Source organism: Cryptomeria japonica, chromosome 1, assembly GCF_030272615.1.
Source record: "Cryptomeria japonica chromosome 1, Sugi_1.0, whole genome shotgun sequence".
NCBI classification, from domain to species: domain Eukaryota; kingdom Viridiplantae; phylum Streptophyta; class Pinopsida; order Cupressales; family Cupressaceae; genus Cryptomeria; species Cryptomeria japonica.
The window spans coordinates 520,869,132-520,885,180 of NC_081405.1; the positions used below are offsets into that span (position 1 = coordinate 520,869,132).

At 36.8% G+C, this 16,049-nt stretch overlaps 1 protein-coding gene across 1 annotated transcript in view; it reads left to right on the top strand.

The window, feature by feature from the left end:
* The first annotated feature begins 261 nt into the window (after window positions 1-261).
* The window catches only part of LOC131059969 (exosome complex component RRP41 homolog), a 130,771-nt gene continuing 114,983 nt past the window's right edge, over window positions 262-16,049 (top strand). The window contains exons 1-4 of the mRNA XM_057993036.2: window positions 262-419; window positions 512-558; window positions 642-702; window positions 2,341-2,379. Coding sequence (XP_057849019.2) covers window positions 366-419; window positions 512-558; window positions 642-702; window positions 2,341-2,379 — 201 coding nt within the window. The 5' untranslated portion in view covers window positions 262-365. The remainder of the gene's footprint in view (window positions 420-511; window positions 559-641; window positions 703-2,340; window positions 2,380-16,049) is intronic.

The window sequence follows — 16,049 nt, forward strand, 5'->3', positions numbered from 1 at the left end:
ATACCAAATTAGAAACATTATGTAGCACTTATTATATTATTAACAATTTGATAGATTTATAATCTTATCTTATAATTTTAATCCATTTTTATTGGTTGGATCAATATTTTTACAATTTTATTTCTCACTTGTAGTTGTTTTTGGAATCTTTTATTCCACACAAAAAATAAAATAAAATTTAAACTGTATTATTACTTAGAATATTGTTGTTAATGTTTTGAACCCTTTTTATTCAAATGTTAGATGGTTTTATTCAAGCATTATACGCTATTAAAAGCTAAATAAAATCCCAAACCTCTGGATAAATCTCTATGTATTACTTGTTTGTTGAGCATTGAGACATCTTGTTTATCGAGCATTCAGACATGGAGTACATTAGTCCGGAGGGCCTGCGTGTAGATGGGCGTCGTCCATTAGAAGTAAGTGAATGATCTTTTGTTTTTCTTTTCCGTTGGATATAGTCATATGTTCTGTTTTATAAATAATGTATTTTTTGTTTCCATTTTTGCAGATGCGCCAACTGCATGCACAAGTTGGAGTTGTTGACAAAGCAGATGGGTAGGCTATTGTGGAGGTTAATTATATTTATATTTATATTGATGGCGGAGATTAATGTTTAACATTTTATTATGCTGATCCAGGTCTGCTATCTTTGAAATGGGGAATACTAAAGTCATGGCAGTGGTATATGGGCCTCGCGAGGTGATGACATGAAATGACAGTTTCATTCCTTATTTCTGTTTTCATCTGAGTTGAAAATTGATAGACAGTAAAGGATAATTCTAATTTTGAGAATTTGTCTTATTTCTTGGGTGCTGTAAAATTCTATTTATCTGCTCTGTGAAAATATCTACTGTCCACCCAACTATCAATCAGAATAATTGATCTGACTTAGGTAGAGGTGAATTAAGTAATGAGCCATTCTGTCCTTTCAGTGGTGCAACTCTGAAGGTTAACACAAGCAGATAATCTTTTCGAGTTAATGCTGTCATCATAGGCCAGTGAAAAACAATAGCTTTGAATTACAACTACATCGAATGAATGTAGGAATTTTTTAATAATGTCCACAAGGCCAAACCGCCTATGGGATCCACAGATATCCAGCAAATAGATAAGCATGCAAAGGTCAAAATACTGTGTCTACTAAGTTTTCTTTCCTTCTACATCTTGGATCTTCTACTGTGTATCTTGATGTGCAAATCTTGTTATCTTTTCTTCAAACAGATCACTCAAGGTGTTCATGTTTAGTGTCTCAATGTAAGCTATCTGAATATCCTTGTAAGCTGAATGCTCTATGATGTAATGCCATTTTGTTTCCACAACTTCATTGACAGATTCATTAACAGTCAATAGATGGTATGTGGTATAAACACAAATGCTTCCCAAAACATTTATGGCCCTCTGGATATGAATTTAATGATGGAGAATGTTTCATTGACATGTATAAGACATCAGAGTAGTTGTTAGGCTTCTCAGGCATGTTATGGAATGTTGTTAGGCTTTTAGAGCTTTGAAATTCTGATTACAAGATGATGCCCTTCTTTTATGTCCTATCATTTATTAGAAGGCAATCACAATCTATGTAGACTACAATGCTTATGTCCAAAGAGTTTTATGAAGAGTTTACCTATCTCTATATTCCATGGGCTGGTCTTTAATCTTTGCTCTAAAAAGGGTTGTTTGAAATTTCATGATCAGCATATTGATTGAGTATGGGAATTTAACTGTCATAAGTTCACCAAGAATAGTTTTCACAGGGGTAATTTCCTACTGGCATTTGGCTTCGGTGTACTTGAACACCATATAGCAGGTGTATTAGTCCAGTTAGCATTCACAATCCTTATTTTGAAAACCTCTCTGCTGATTTTGCTGACAGTGAAATTTGCTTTGGTGTTTTTATAATATGCATAATTCCTGTGTTTCTATTAATAGGTTACGGGCAGCCTAGAGAAAATTATTCTCCTTCCAGATTCCAGTGCCTAATTTTCTGAACTAGATTATTCCTTCACTAGTGATCTCCGTCTCTCCATATCTGTTGATTCAATAAGAGTTTTAAGGGATCTTAACTGTAAACTTGGTTATGCTTTTTAATGGGCATAATGTGATGATTGTAATGGAAAATAAAAAAACTGAACGGTCTTGCTATAAAAGTTGCTCTTGGAAAATTTACATGACTTGCACTAAAATTTATTTGTTTGTTCATCCTTTATGGTATATTTAGGCGCTTTGAACTTTGGTAATTTCTTTTTGTTAGCTTAACAAATTATGGCCCGTGCCATTCTAAATGGATGAAAGGACCTAAAGTGGAAGTTGATTAAAATATATGCTTGATGTGGACAGGTCCAAAACAAAAGTCAGCAGCTCCATGATCAGGCTTTGGTATGTTACCTACACAAGGACCTTTTAATTGTATATTCTTTAAAATTAAAGAGCTAGACATCTTTGTGAGGGTGATTTTAGACTCTTTTTTCATTGTAATTTTCATGTAGAGGTCAATTTGTTGATTCTGCTCAATAATAATTTTATATCCTAAATAGAGATATTAATAGACATTTAAAGGGTTGGTTGACAATTTGGTTGATTTTAGAAACTGAGGAAGTTTGGTTGGTCTGCTATTTGATTGGTCACATGTTAAGTGACTGTTTCATTTGTATATATTGCAAACTCCATTCAAGAATAAAATTGCTCAATGTTTCTCCCAATTTTATTAATTTGGTCACTTCACTAAGGTGATTTTCTTGTACAAGATGCATTTACTGCAGTCCCATAATTGTGCATTAGAGACCATTGCTCCAATTGTTTATTCAAAAAATTGCTTGACAAGTCTAGAGATATTTTATGAAAGTAAATGAATTTACCAAACACAGAACAACAACCAATATTTCAGAGTACTTTATTAGGATTAATTTTTGCAGCTCTGTATGGCACTTAGTTGGACATTCTTTAACTCAATTCTTGTTCAGTTTTTTGTTGCAGGCACACTTGTAATTTGGATCCTGTTTCTTCTCTCTAAAACTTTTGTTCTCTGTTTTCTTCTCAATGATGCTTTCAAATAGCTATACCCCAGTTTTCCAGAATCTGAACCATCCTGCAATGCCACAAACTTAAGAGAGAGTTCTGAACTATGCTAACATCTGTTTAAGCATAGATCTGGAGAAGCCCCCTGCAGACAGAACCATGCTAGGTTGGATGGTATTGAATTGGAACAGCCTCAAAAAATGAGAGCATCCCATTCAAATGGAGGAACTGCCATGAACATGGGCATTGAACCAGAATGTGCCTATTGAGCAGACTTTCCTGAGCCTAATTGAAAAAAGCCATAATCCATGACTCTCTCAAATTGACATTCTAAGATGTCTGGATTTGCACTCGAAATTCAGGACTAGATTCATAAGTCATCAAGGACATACAAAAGGGCAGGGAAGCTATGAGTTCCCCTTCGATGCATTGCACCCTAAACAACTTATTGAACTTCTCATTGACTCAAATACAATGAAATGGAAGAAATCCCTGCTGTAGCTGAGGAGACACCAGAAGGCTCCACCTTTCCAAAATGTTGAGACATGGACCAGCTAGAACTCGAACCTAGGACCTTCCATACACTGCTGGAGTGCTCTACCATTGAGCTACTGGCCCCTCTTGGACCAGTCCATCGTCGGTCCGGGTGTGGCTTATTTCCAACACCAACACCCCCCCTTAAGTCACACTTCTCGTGTGCTTGGGGCTCCTAGCCTGGACCTGGCTCTGATACCATGTTGAGACATGGACCAGCTAGGACTTGAACCTAGGACCTTCCATACGCTGCTGGAGTGCTCTACCACTGAGCTACTGGCCCCTCTTGGACCAGTCCATCGTTGGTCCGGGTGTGGCTTATTTCCAACACCAACACAAAATACCAAGGTAAGTCAGCCAAACCTTTTCCTTGTTTGATGAAATTCTCTGGCACAAAATCTTCAATGAATTCTATGAGTAAAACAAAAAGTACTAACCTTATAATTAATGGATCTCATCCCAGATTAACTCATTTCTGGGGGACCAAATCACTGCTGTCTATGGGGAAAACATAATCAATAAGAGACAAAACAGTGGAGAAGAGTTGGTGATGGTAGCACCGAGCTGCAGATTTACAACACCAATCCTCCAAATCAATGAAAATTGTTTCTTGGAATATTAGGGGTCTAAGCTTTGCCAATAAACAAACATTTCCTCAAATGTCTGGTTCAAGCAATGCAAGTTGCCAGTTAGACTTGCTCCTACAACAATATAAAAATATCAATCAGCTTTTAAAATTTTTCAGTATGTGGAGCCCCAAGCAAATTATTCAATGCCCACAAAGTAGAGCAATTCACCGAGATCCAGCCAAAGAAATAGTTCCTAGTCATCAAAGTCTCTTTGGTGACTTATATACAATTTGTACTTAGACGAGATCACTTAATTGGATCATTGGTCCAGTCTCTTTGCTATCTCCTATCTTCTTCACAGATTGAAATATTTTGTTTTTAGATTTGAGAATATGTGGCTCTAGCACAAGAATTCATCTGCTAACATCAACACTCGGTGGCTTTATGCTCCACAGCCACATGATTATGTCATGCTCAGATTTTTAGCCAACTTAGATTTTGAGAAAACATATTTGAAATTGGAACAAGTTCATATTTAGACACATTTTGCACAGGACAGCAATATTAAAGCTTGACTAATATAAGTTTAACTGAGCAGTAAAGATCACAGTCTCAATCCTTTATTGGAAGAAGGAAAACAAAACTGGATACATTGATTGGCTGTTGCTTAAAAAGGAGAATATATTAGTTGGCACCAAAGATCCAGAATTGATTGGATCAAACATAGAGATGTAAGCACAAATTTTGTGCATGCTTCAGCCCTCAATAGGCAATGGGTTACTACCATCCATAACCTCCTAAAAGGTGATGGCCGGGTGATAGCAAAACAGAGAACATTCTTCTATATGCAGCTGAATGTTTAAGGGATGTTATCAGATCTCTTGATCTTTCCGACTCCATTAAAACACTCTAATCCAATTGCTAAACAATATGCATGCACTTATCAAATCTGAAGATGAAAAATCTTTACTTAAGTCAATTATTGAATCTGAACTTAAAAACATTGTCTTCTCCTACCAAGCCTGTAAATCTTTGGGTTTGGATAGTTTCACAACTATCTTCCAGACATTCTGAAACATTATCAAGTCAAGATAAATCAGACATTTCTAGAAAAGCTCAACCAAACAAGACTTCTTCTGGTTCCCAATACTTCCCATTCTCACAAGATTGCTGGATCCAGTCTAAACAGTCTTTGTAATATGATCTATAAAATTAGGTCCAAGGTGATTGCTACAAGTTTGAAATTAATTTTGGTAGGTATTATTTCATTCAGTCGATCAACATTTTTTTTGAGGTTACATATCACTGATAACATAAGGGCTGTTCAAGAGATAATCCATTACATTAATACATTGAGAAGATTAGGCTTAGGGATCAAATTGGATATTTCTAAACTTTTTTGATAAATGCAGCTGGTTTATCATAGAAAATATACTTTAGACCTGGGATTCAGTCCTTAAGTCATCGGATGGATTTTTTTTGCATACAAGCTGCCATGTATACTGTCTGCTAATTGCAACTTTCTCAGGCTTTCAACACTTCTAGAGGGCTTCAGCTAGGTGATCATTAAGTCCTTAACTTTTATCATTATAGGCAAGAACTTCTACAGGTTCCAGTGCCAAGAGTTGTCTACATGTTTTGTCATCTTTGTTTACCAAGTGGCTGTATATAGAAGTACCACATCTGACTAATACAAGGGCTTCAGCTAGGTGATTCTCAAGTGCATAACTTTTATCAATATGAGCAAAATACTCTACAGGTTCCAATGCCAAGAGCTGTCTGCATGTGTCATCTTGTTTGTTTACCGAATTGTTGTATATAGAAGTACCACATCTGAATTGATACATAATCAGACATGCCTTGTTGCTATCTTTCAAATAGGGTGTATATAATCAAATATTATATTATATTTATTCTAATGTGGGTTGTATAGATCGAGCTCCTTTGAATTGTGTGCTCTAGACGATATAAATATCCAATTACCAAATTTGAAGATTTTGTCCTGTTTTCAATTCAACATGTTTAGCATTGAATTCCTTTGGTTATTGTAATGTCCCCACTTTGAAATAGAATTTAATAATAAAATTAAAATTATTAAAAATTAAATTAATATAAGAGAATATAATTGAAATTTAATTAAATTAATGAATGGTCAAAAGACATGAAATGAAAAAGGTTGTGACTCCCTCAAACATGAGATGTAAAAGGGAGAAGAGAACCTCATTTGAGGGGGGGGGGGGAATTTGGGAATCAGAAATAAGAAGTGAGATCTGATTGTGAAAGGTTGTGTCCCTTTCAAAGGGCAGAAATAATGAAGAGTTGCACTCTTTCAAAGGGTGCTAATGGTGAAAGGGTGTGTCTCTTGCCAAAGGGCATACATGATGAAGAGGTGTGACCTCTCCCTCACATTGAGAGATATAAAGGAAAGGAATCAAAAGCATCCTCTGACATCCCCATCGATCAGATCAGATCAGAACTGTTATTAAGTTACAGGCAGTAACATCCTTGTTCTTGGTGGTATGCATGGGGATGTGCTTAATATGTATGCTTAAAAAATGAAGCCTGATAATGTTCTTATGCAGAATTTAAGAGTAATATTAATATAGACTGCAATATTTATGACAGTCATACTTAATTTCAAAATTCATAGTACAATGAGATATCAATATATTCACAGTCTAAGTACTTAATCAATTCTAATTCTACCCCCATAAGGAGAGGCATGGTGTTGTTAGGGAGAGGTGGAGTAAATTCATCCCAAAAATAGATGAGCACCAAAGGTGAATGGACTGATGATCCTGAAATCTGGGCTGTGTTATGAGCTGCAAGAGTGAATGGACTGATGTTCCTGAAATCTGGGCTGCATTATGGAGGTGGTGTCATTGCAAGTAAATCCCCATCCAGGGTTGAGAATTAGAAGGGATTAGATTGGAGCTTGAATAAGGAAAATATCAGTTGTACTATGAGCAACCATAGTTATTTAATATGTAATTAATGTAGCATAATAAGTAGTAATGTATGTTGGTGCTCTGCCGGTTTTGAGAAAAATGTTGAAATGATTCAAACTCCGATCCTATAATGTAAAACTAAATTAAAGTCGGCCATTATATAGGAGGATGAAGTGCAAAATGTTGTGAAAGTCCAACCTCATAAAAGTGTCAATCTCTTGCAGAGTCCGACATCAAAATTGCTGAATTGTTACAAAGTCCGACATCAAAATTTTTAAAACTTGTGCAAAGTTTGATCTGCATTTTTTTAAAGTTTGGAAATTCGTAAAGGGTAGCCGACTTGTCTTTTAAAAAATGAAACATTTTCAACTGGAAAAAGGAGTTGCAAAGTTGGCCAAGGGTGAAAGGGTGTGTCTTTAGTCATTAAGCGCCTATATAGGAGGATGAAGAGCAAATCGTTTCAACCATTCACAACACCAATGCAATTCAATTCAAGGCAAATATTAGTAGAGCAGAGCGAATTTATACCAGACCAGCAGACATTTGACAAATTTGATCATTTCATTGAGCAAATTTGCAATCTAGATTAGTGTGATTTTGTCAAGAGCAGACTTAAGGCAATTTCAAGGGCTGTTGTTATCCATTTCCAAGCCAGATTTAGGCGAATTTCAACAGACCTAGTTCTGATCCTCAAAATCAGACTTTGGTAGACTGAGTTTCCAGTCTAAGCGAGAGGCTAATTGAGCTAATTTGAGGCGAATTCTGTCCTTTTTGTATAAATTTCTCTCACATTTGTCATGATCAAGTGAAATTCAATTTGGAAATCAATAAGGTGGGCATTTTAGGAGGCTAAAGGCATCTTCCATTGCAAACAAAATCAGGGTTTAAAACAGATTTATTTCCATTTTCTGATTTTAGGATAAGGATCTTTATTATTCTCTTATCATTTTGTTGACAAGCTTGTGAAGTTCTAAGTGTATGAATTCATCAAACTTATGATTTCAAGGCAATCATATTTTACATTCATATGTTCTTAAGTTGTCCTTGTATATTTGCATCCTTGTAATTTAAGGTGTTTTAATTTTCAGGGGTATATGTCAGCTCTAGGAGGTATCTCTCGAAAGGCTCAAATGAAGTACAACTACAAGGGAGTGTCGTCCAAGTCCAAGATCAGTTCAAAATGGAAGGTTGGAGATACCAACCTTTGACATGTAGACATTGGAGACTTCAAGAAGTAGATGTACGAACTTGATGGATGCTTACCATCAACAATAGCATAGAAGATGATGCATAATGGAATTGTACAAGCAGCTGGTTTCCCCCCTGCTGTCCAGTGCAATGAGCTGATGGTGGAGTGCGGAAAACATTACAACCCTCAAGAAAGGCAAATATGGGCTCTCGATGGAAGTGTATTAGCATATCTTGGAGAAGTAGCAATCAAGAAAGCATTTGGAATCCCTGATCATCATTCTACAGTTTACAAGTCAAAAGAGGATGCAATGAAGATTTATGAGGCAAAGACTGAATCTTCTGCGGAGATAATTAACAGCTAGTGGCTGGAAAAGCCAAGGAATCATTACTCTAGGATGCCAAAGAAACTATTGCGCATTGATTCTAAAGAAGATTATGGAGATCTTGTCCTTTTGTTGAACCGAGTCAGGATAACCCCTCAAGCTTCTACTTTTGAGCCGTGGATGTTTTATTACATTAGGAAATCACATCTGGAGTAAAGATGGTAAATTGGGCTAAAATAATCAAATGGTAATTTGGATGAGCATTTGAAAAATTTGGAATGAACTCGGTCTTTCTACATGAGTTCGTGTGTTGTCTATGCATTAACAAGAAGTTACAAGTATAAAGGATTGACATGTAAAGGGATAGTTGGAAATATGAAAGATTAAATCAAGGTGTATGATTGCTACCCACAATTACAGCTACATGAGAAATCTCATTTTAAAAGAGCAAATGATGCTTTTTCAATGTATATTGTCAGAAATCTACAAGGAGGTGCTCATCAAAGATTAACACAAGAAACTAAGGATTTGGTGAAGAAGTTTAGCTCATGGTACATTCAATTTCCCAAATTTACATATATTCGAGTTCAAGGATTTGCAGGATGTCCTTACAAGCTCCTAAGGTATCCCACTGATAAGATGGTTTTGTTTGAGGTCATAAGGCAGTTATCTACATACAACAAAATTCAAAGGACCATGCATAAAGCTGGAGTAACTTTTCCTCTTGCTGTTGGGAAGATGATTGACTCATGTCCTTCAGTGCAAGCAGCTGAGAAATTTGATGAAGAAATACAATTCTATCCTCTCTCTCTCTAGGTCAAGGTCTAATTTTGATCCTTACCATTGCATTAAAATGATAAATTGAAGAAAGTAAAAGCACAAAAATGATCTTGAGGATTATTGGGCTAATGTAGCAAACAAGTTCAAGATTAGGAAAAAGATGTGGTCTAGATTAGAGCATATGAGCTTTTCCCCATGCCCGATCAACTTGAATATGATGGAAATTATGTCCAAGTCCATTATGAAGGGGAAAAGAGTAAGCACCTTCCTCCAGTTAATTGGTCCGATCTTGAAATATCAGACTTATCTACATTGATGAGACCAGTAAGCCCCTTCCTCCAGTATACAAGGTGGTGGGTTGATCAAAAAGTCAACAAATTGAAAGAAAGAAATACTTTGTTGACCTATGAACTGATGGGTGATTTGGAGTCACATTCATTCAATGAAGAGGAAATGACTGAATGCATCGAAAGAGATTACAGTAGACGAGGGCAGAAATTCAAGGAAAAGGAAAGATGTAGCAGAAAGTTCACAAGTTAGAAAAGCAAAAGGAAAGAAGGATGCAAGTGAAGAACAGAGACATAAGAGACAAAGGACAAGTATGACTCACTCTTCCACTAGTACCTTTGATGCAGGGGCGTTTACTCCTTTCACGGGTTTTTGTTTGATGTTTCATTTTTCTAGTTAGGCCTTTAGTTGCTTTTTAGTTTTCCTTTCTGCTTCCTGTCGTAGGTTTGTGGAAGTTGGCCCTTGTTTCTGTTCCTGTCGTAAATGTGACAGGAAGATTTTTTCACTTCAGAATTCTAAGTTCTGAATACCGGTCAACAGTTGCACATTGGGGCAGTCGGTTACAATAGTTTGTGGTGGCAGTCGGTTGTCAAGGCCATGTTGGCAGCCGTTAGCCAATCGCTCCTAATGCCCCTCTATTTAACAAGCGACGATGGGTGTATTGGGGTTGGATTGGTCGAGTAGAGAATCCGTTGAAAAGGAGAATAACACGACAAGTGCAGATTGATTGGGAGCCTGACTTGAAGGGTTGTTGGGCCTGTAAAGGGATTGGCCACATAGTTTGCAAAGAGTTTGTTTTTGTAGGTGTGATACAGATTGATTTCTATAAGAATCGACAAACCTTGTAATAAGTGGGAGTCAAATAAGAATCTAATTCTCCATTGTTATGTTGTGCATATGATGAATGCTTGAATATGCACGATTGATTCTCTGTCATATTTGTAGTAGAATGATGATGTTATTTCTTCTTTGATAATACCTGAACTTCCTATCATTAATTCCCTGTCAATTGCTTGTAAGTTTCTATGTTTGCTATATTGATTTGGTGATCAACAAGGCATGCCATTAGAGTGGTATTAAAGCCTAAAGAGATTGGGTTTAAGTTGTGCAGACACAATGCCTCTTAGGAGAATGGGCAGAGGTGAAGCCCGAGGAAGAGGCAGAAGAGTTTCTGGTGAAGGAATTCAAGAAATGTTGCAGCATTTGATAGCTTAAATGGATGACATAGATGATGAGCTAAGATATTAGCTCCTTTTATTCTTAAAACTCATAAGTTTTTACCATGTTTTAATTTGTAAAATGGGATAGTAATGATGTATTAGAGTTTGACTATATGCATTACATATTTTAATTGAACTCATTAAATCTTGTTTTGTCTTGACCAATTATTCCTGTTGCCATGCCAATTATTCCTGTTGCCATGCGGATTATCATAGGTGATATCATGTGTGAAATATATAAGTGTTTTGATTAATTAAAATAGATATATGTGTATTCTTGTATGCTCTATCTTTTTAATTGCAGGAATAAATAAGATGCTGTTGTGGCGGTTTTTGTGTCACGACATGAAGGCAGTTAGAGATATTCAAGGGGCGGTTAAAAGTTCAAATCAACAAAGAGAATAATGGGCGTAAGGAGAGGCAAAGGAATAGCAGGGTGCGTAAGACTCATTTATGTCTCTCTCCAGTAAACATTAAATCTTGTAATACCACCATGCTATATTCTTGGCTGCGGTTTAGTAGTGATCCACGTTTTCAGTGGCTTAACTCTGTTTGTTCTTTGTCATAAATATTCTCCGCCTTGTTTCATCAGTGTGTCCTAGTTTGTAGGGAGTTATTGTAGTTTTCTTTTAAATAAGTGTCTGCGCCTCTTCTCTGAGGTTAGAAAAAGAGAAGGGAAAGAGATACAGAAGATTCATAAATAAAGTTGCAGAGTATTCTTAGCTTTCTTTCATTTTGTATGTTGTATTGACCTTTGGAAGACAATGAATAAAGTGATGCTATTCTAAGTATTTAGAGTTATCTTTGTAAAGCTTGGATACACTCATCCAAGGGGGCCCACTTGGTGAGTATTCCTGTGCATTTGTTAACTTAGTTTCCCTTTCTGCTGCAGTAGTCGTTCTGGCAATTGACTGTTCCTGCAGCCACTAGAAACAAATCCTGTGACTGTTTCTGTAGCCAAAGCAAACAGAGTAATTCCTGTTTGTTAGCTTTGGACTTAGTTAACAAGTTCTTTAATTGGGTTTTATGTTAATGCAAAGTTTTCCTATAGCCATTCAGTTGTTACAATTCTTGCTTACTTATTTCAAATAGGTTTAGTTGCTGCAGTAATGCAGAATAGCTATTGCAGGAACTTAGTGCATATATAGTGCAAACCCATTTCAAGTAATACGTCCCTGGGTTGATAAACAAATGAACTTCAGTTATGGAGATAATAACTTCACAGAGTGAATGTCCAAACTTCGGGTTGAGACTTTAGCTATAGTTATTGTTCCTATTGGTGAAGCAAACATTTTTGGCGCCGTTACCGGGGATGGTGTCAAGCTAAGAACCTGTTATGGTTATTAATTTTTAGCTTTCAGTATAGTTGTTTTTGATAACTCAGTTTGTTTAAAGTTTATTCTCATGAATCTGCATGCATAGACGAAGAAGAGATGCACAAGGTAGATTCCTTCCCAGCTGTCCTAACCATACAAGACTCAATCCATATGATCCCCAGATGTAAATCCTTTTGCTGCACTATACCAAACTTCAGATAATTTGAACCCTCTGGAATTTGAACTTCTAGAGAACAGCCTCCATTTCCTCTTTGGACCTCCTGAAGAGGAATAACCCACCTCCACCTGTGACTCCAATGTTTGAGTTTCCTATTTTTGATTAGCATGATAATGCTAATCTTAAGAACATTCCAGCTTCTTCCCTTCCTAAATTCTATGGATTAGTGATAGAAGACCCCGACACTTTTTTGTTTGAGTTTGATCTCCTTTGTAGGAGTTTTGATTATACTACAGATGCCCATAGACTCAAAATATTCCCTGCCGCTTTGAAAGAGTCAGCTTTGAGATGGTTTATGAGTCTAGGGAGTAGCACAGTCACTACATAGGATGAGATGAAACGGTTGTTTTTTGTGAAATATAAGGATTATTGTAGAGGGACCGACCGCCATGGGGATGATATTTTTAGAATGATACAGAAAGAAGATGAGAGTCTAGAGGATTATCTGGAGAGATTTCTATTCAGTGTCAAAAAGTCCAAGCATAGTACTCTAAATGAAGAATCTCTTAAGTTAATATTTTTAAGAGGAATCAATGATGAATGCACGGATGCCTTGGATCTTATGGGAGGAGGGGACATAACACAATCAACATGGAATGACATTGGACAAATTTGTCAAAAGTATTCCAGATCTTCTTCTAAGAAGAGTAGGTGTTTCAAGCCAGGGGTTTCTTCATCAACATCCAGTAATGGAGTTTCTCCAATGGAGCTTAGCCATCTGCTGAAGGATTTTAAGGAGCATATCATAAACAATATGGCTACTCAATTGGACACACTTTCAACTAAGAAGAAACATGAGGAAGCTGACGCAGTTCTTGCAGAATTCTACCCACATTGTAGACAGAGGAAAAGAGACTGCAGATGTAAAATGGTTGCAAATCTTGAAGTTCCTGATTTCAAGACAATACAAGGTGATGATGAACAAGTTTTCTATGTTGCTCAGAGAAGGCCAAATTTTCCAAGACAAGGTATGCCTCCCGATCCACTTTCTTTTTTTGGTTATAGTGGAAATTCCTATGCACAAAATAATCAATGGCAATCTCCATATGCTCAAAATTTTGGAAATGATCAAAATTGGTATAATCCTCAAGGCCAAGGGCAGCATTTTGCCAATCAAATTCCATAGTGGCAGTAGCCACAGGGAAATTGGTCCCAACCTTAGGGACCATGGCAACACTTCCAAGGGAATTGTCAATCTGCTCCTCAATGGAGAGGAGGTCAGCCATGGGCAAATAAGTCATCTGGTTATCAACAACCTATGCCGCAGTCACAACCACCTGCAATAATGCCTTCTCCTGCAGCCAATACTGTTCCACCTAAACCTACACAACTGTCTACTCAACCAATGCCAAATCCTAATAACAAGCCTCAGCAACAACAACAACAAGTTTATTCAGTTGATCCTAATCAATACCCGACTTATTCTCTTTCTATAAGTGATATTCACCTTAGGTCTGGGACAACTTTACCCAACCCATCTCCACGAGTTATAATTGAGATACAAAAGGAACAAGAAATCTCTAGTCCAGCAGCCCAAATACCTCAAAATCAACAAATACCCCCATTTCCTCAGAGGTTGCAAGCTAAAGAGATTCTACAGGAAGAGGAAATAAGTTTTGATATCATAGATCAGCTGAAACATGTATGTGTTAAAATTCCATTGTTACAAGCTATAAAGGATGTCCCTATTTATGGTAAGGCACTTAAGGAGGCATGTTTGAAGAAGCCTGGTAGAAAGAAAAAGGATCCGCAAATAGTGCATGTAATGGGTCAATTGGCTGATATCATGTTAGGAAAGGTTTCAATTCCTAAATATACTGATCCTGGTAGCCTTGTTGTGAAAATAGCCATCAATGGCATTCAAATAAAGAATGCTTTAATAGACTTGGGAGCAGCCATCAATGTCATGACAAGAGATGTTATGCAAAAACTTGACATAACCAGTTCTAGACCTACACCTACAGTCCTGCAGCTTGCTGACAATTCCACAGTTCGGCTTGATGGTATGATTGAAGATATGGTTGTTACTTTGGATTCTTGGGAATATCCAGCAGATTTTATGATCTTGTCTCCTAAAGCTACATTGGGAGGATATCTAGTTATCTTGGGAAGGCTTTGGCTTGCTACAACAGATGCATATATTGGATGCTGGTCGGGAGATATGACTATTTCAGATGGAAATACAACCAAAACTTTGGCTCTGTATTCTCTTGCTCAGCCCCAACTTGATCAATAGCAAGCCGTTTGGCCTAATGTGGGAGAAGAATTTGAGGAGGGAGTTGATTTGTCAATTATCTTATGATGATTAATAGAGAATCATTCATACAACTTCAAGATGATGATTCAATTCTCTATAAAATTCTGACAAATCAATTAAGACAAGGGCAACGGTCGCAGGAGTTAGTATCAAATATTCCAGCATCAGATCTTCTTGCAACCACTGATATTCTGCATACCCTGTTGCCGCAGGAAGTTTGCACTTCTCATCTTTTTGAGGCATCTCAGGTTGATCTTCCTGTCAAAGTGGAAGTTGATCTAAACAAATATTTGAATATCAACAGTCAACTCATAGGGATTCAAAGAATAAAACTGGTTGACTTGCTAAAATGTCATCAACACGCTTTTGCATGGGATTACAAAGACATGCATGGCATTGATCCTACATTTTGTACCCACCGTATCTACATAAAAGAGGACTGTAGACCACTTAGACAGCCACAAAGAAGAATTAATCTTGCATTAAGAGAAATAGATAAAGAGGATTTGTAGAAATTATTAAATGCTGGATTTATCTATCCTATTTCGGATAGTCAATGGGTGTCACCTCTAGTGATAGTTCCAAAGAAAGGAGGTAAATGGCGGGTATGTGTGGATTACAGAGCTTTGAATTTAGCAACTAGGAAGGATCATTTCCCATTACCATTTGTGGATTAGGTATTAGATTCCTTGGCAGGGAAGCGGTTTTTCTCATTCCTAGATGGATTTAGTGGCTATAACCAGATTCAAATTGCTCCCGAGGATTAGGAAAAGACTACCTTTACTTGTCCTTGGGGAACATATGCATATTCCGTTCTTCCTTTTGGATTATGTAATGCTCCAACTACTTTTCAAAGAGCAGTGATAAGCATATTTTCAGATATCTCTCAGGACAACATGGAGATCTATATGGATGATTTTACCACCTATGGTTCAAAATTTGAAGAGGCATTGAAGAATCTGAAGAAAATTTCGTAGTGGTGTGAAGATTACAATTTATCACTAAACAGTGAAAAGTGCTTCATGATGATGCAGGAAGGTATAGTTCTTGGTCATCATATCTCTATCAAAGGAATACAAGTTGCCCCCAACAAAAATAGAAGTCATTCAAAACCTCCCTGCACCTGTAAAGCAAAAGGATGTCAAAAGTTTCCTTGGTCATGTTGGATATTATAAGAGGTTTATCAAAGATTTCAGCAAAATTGCAAGCCCTTTATATTCTCTTTTGACCAAGGATATGGAATTTAATTGGACTTCATCATGCAATGAAGCTTTCTTGAAGCTCAAATATGCATCGACTCAAGCACCAGTGCTCAAGGGTCCGAATTGGTCCTTACCTTTTCATATTCATACAGATGCATTAGATTA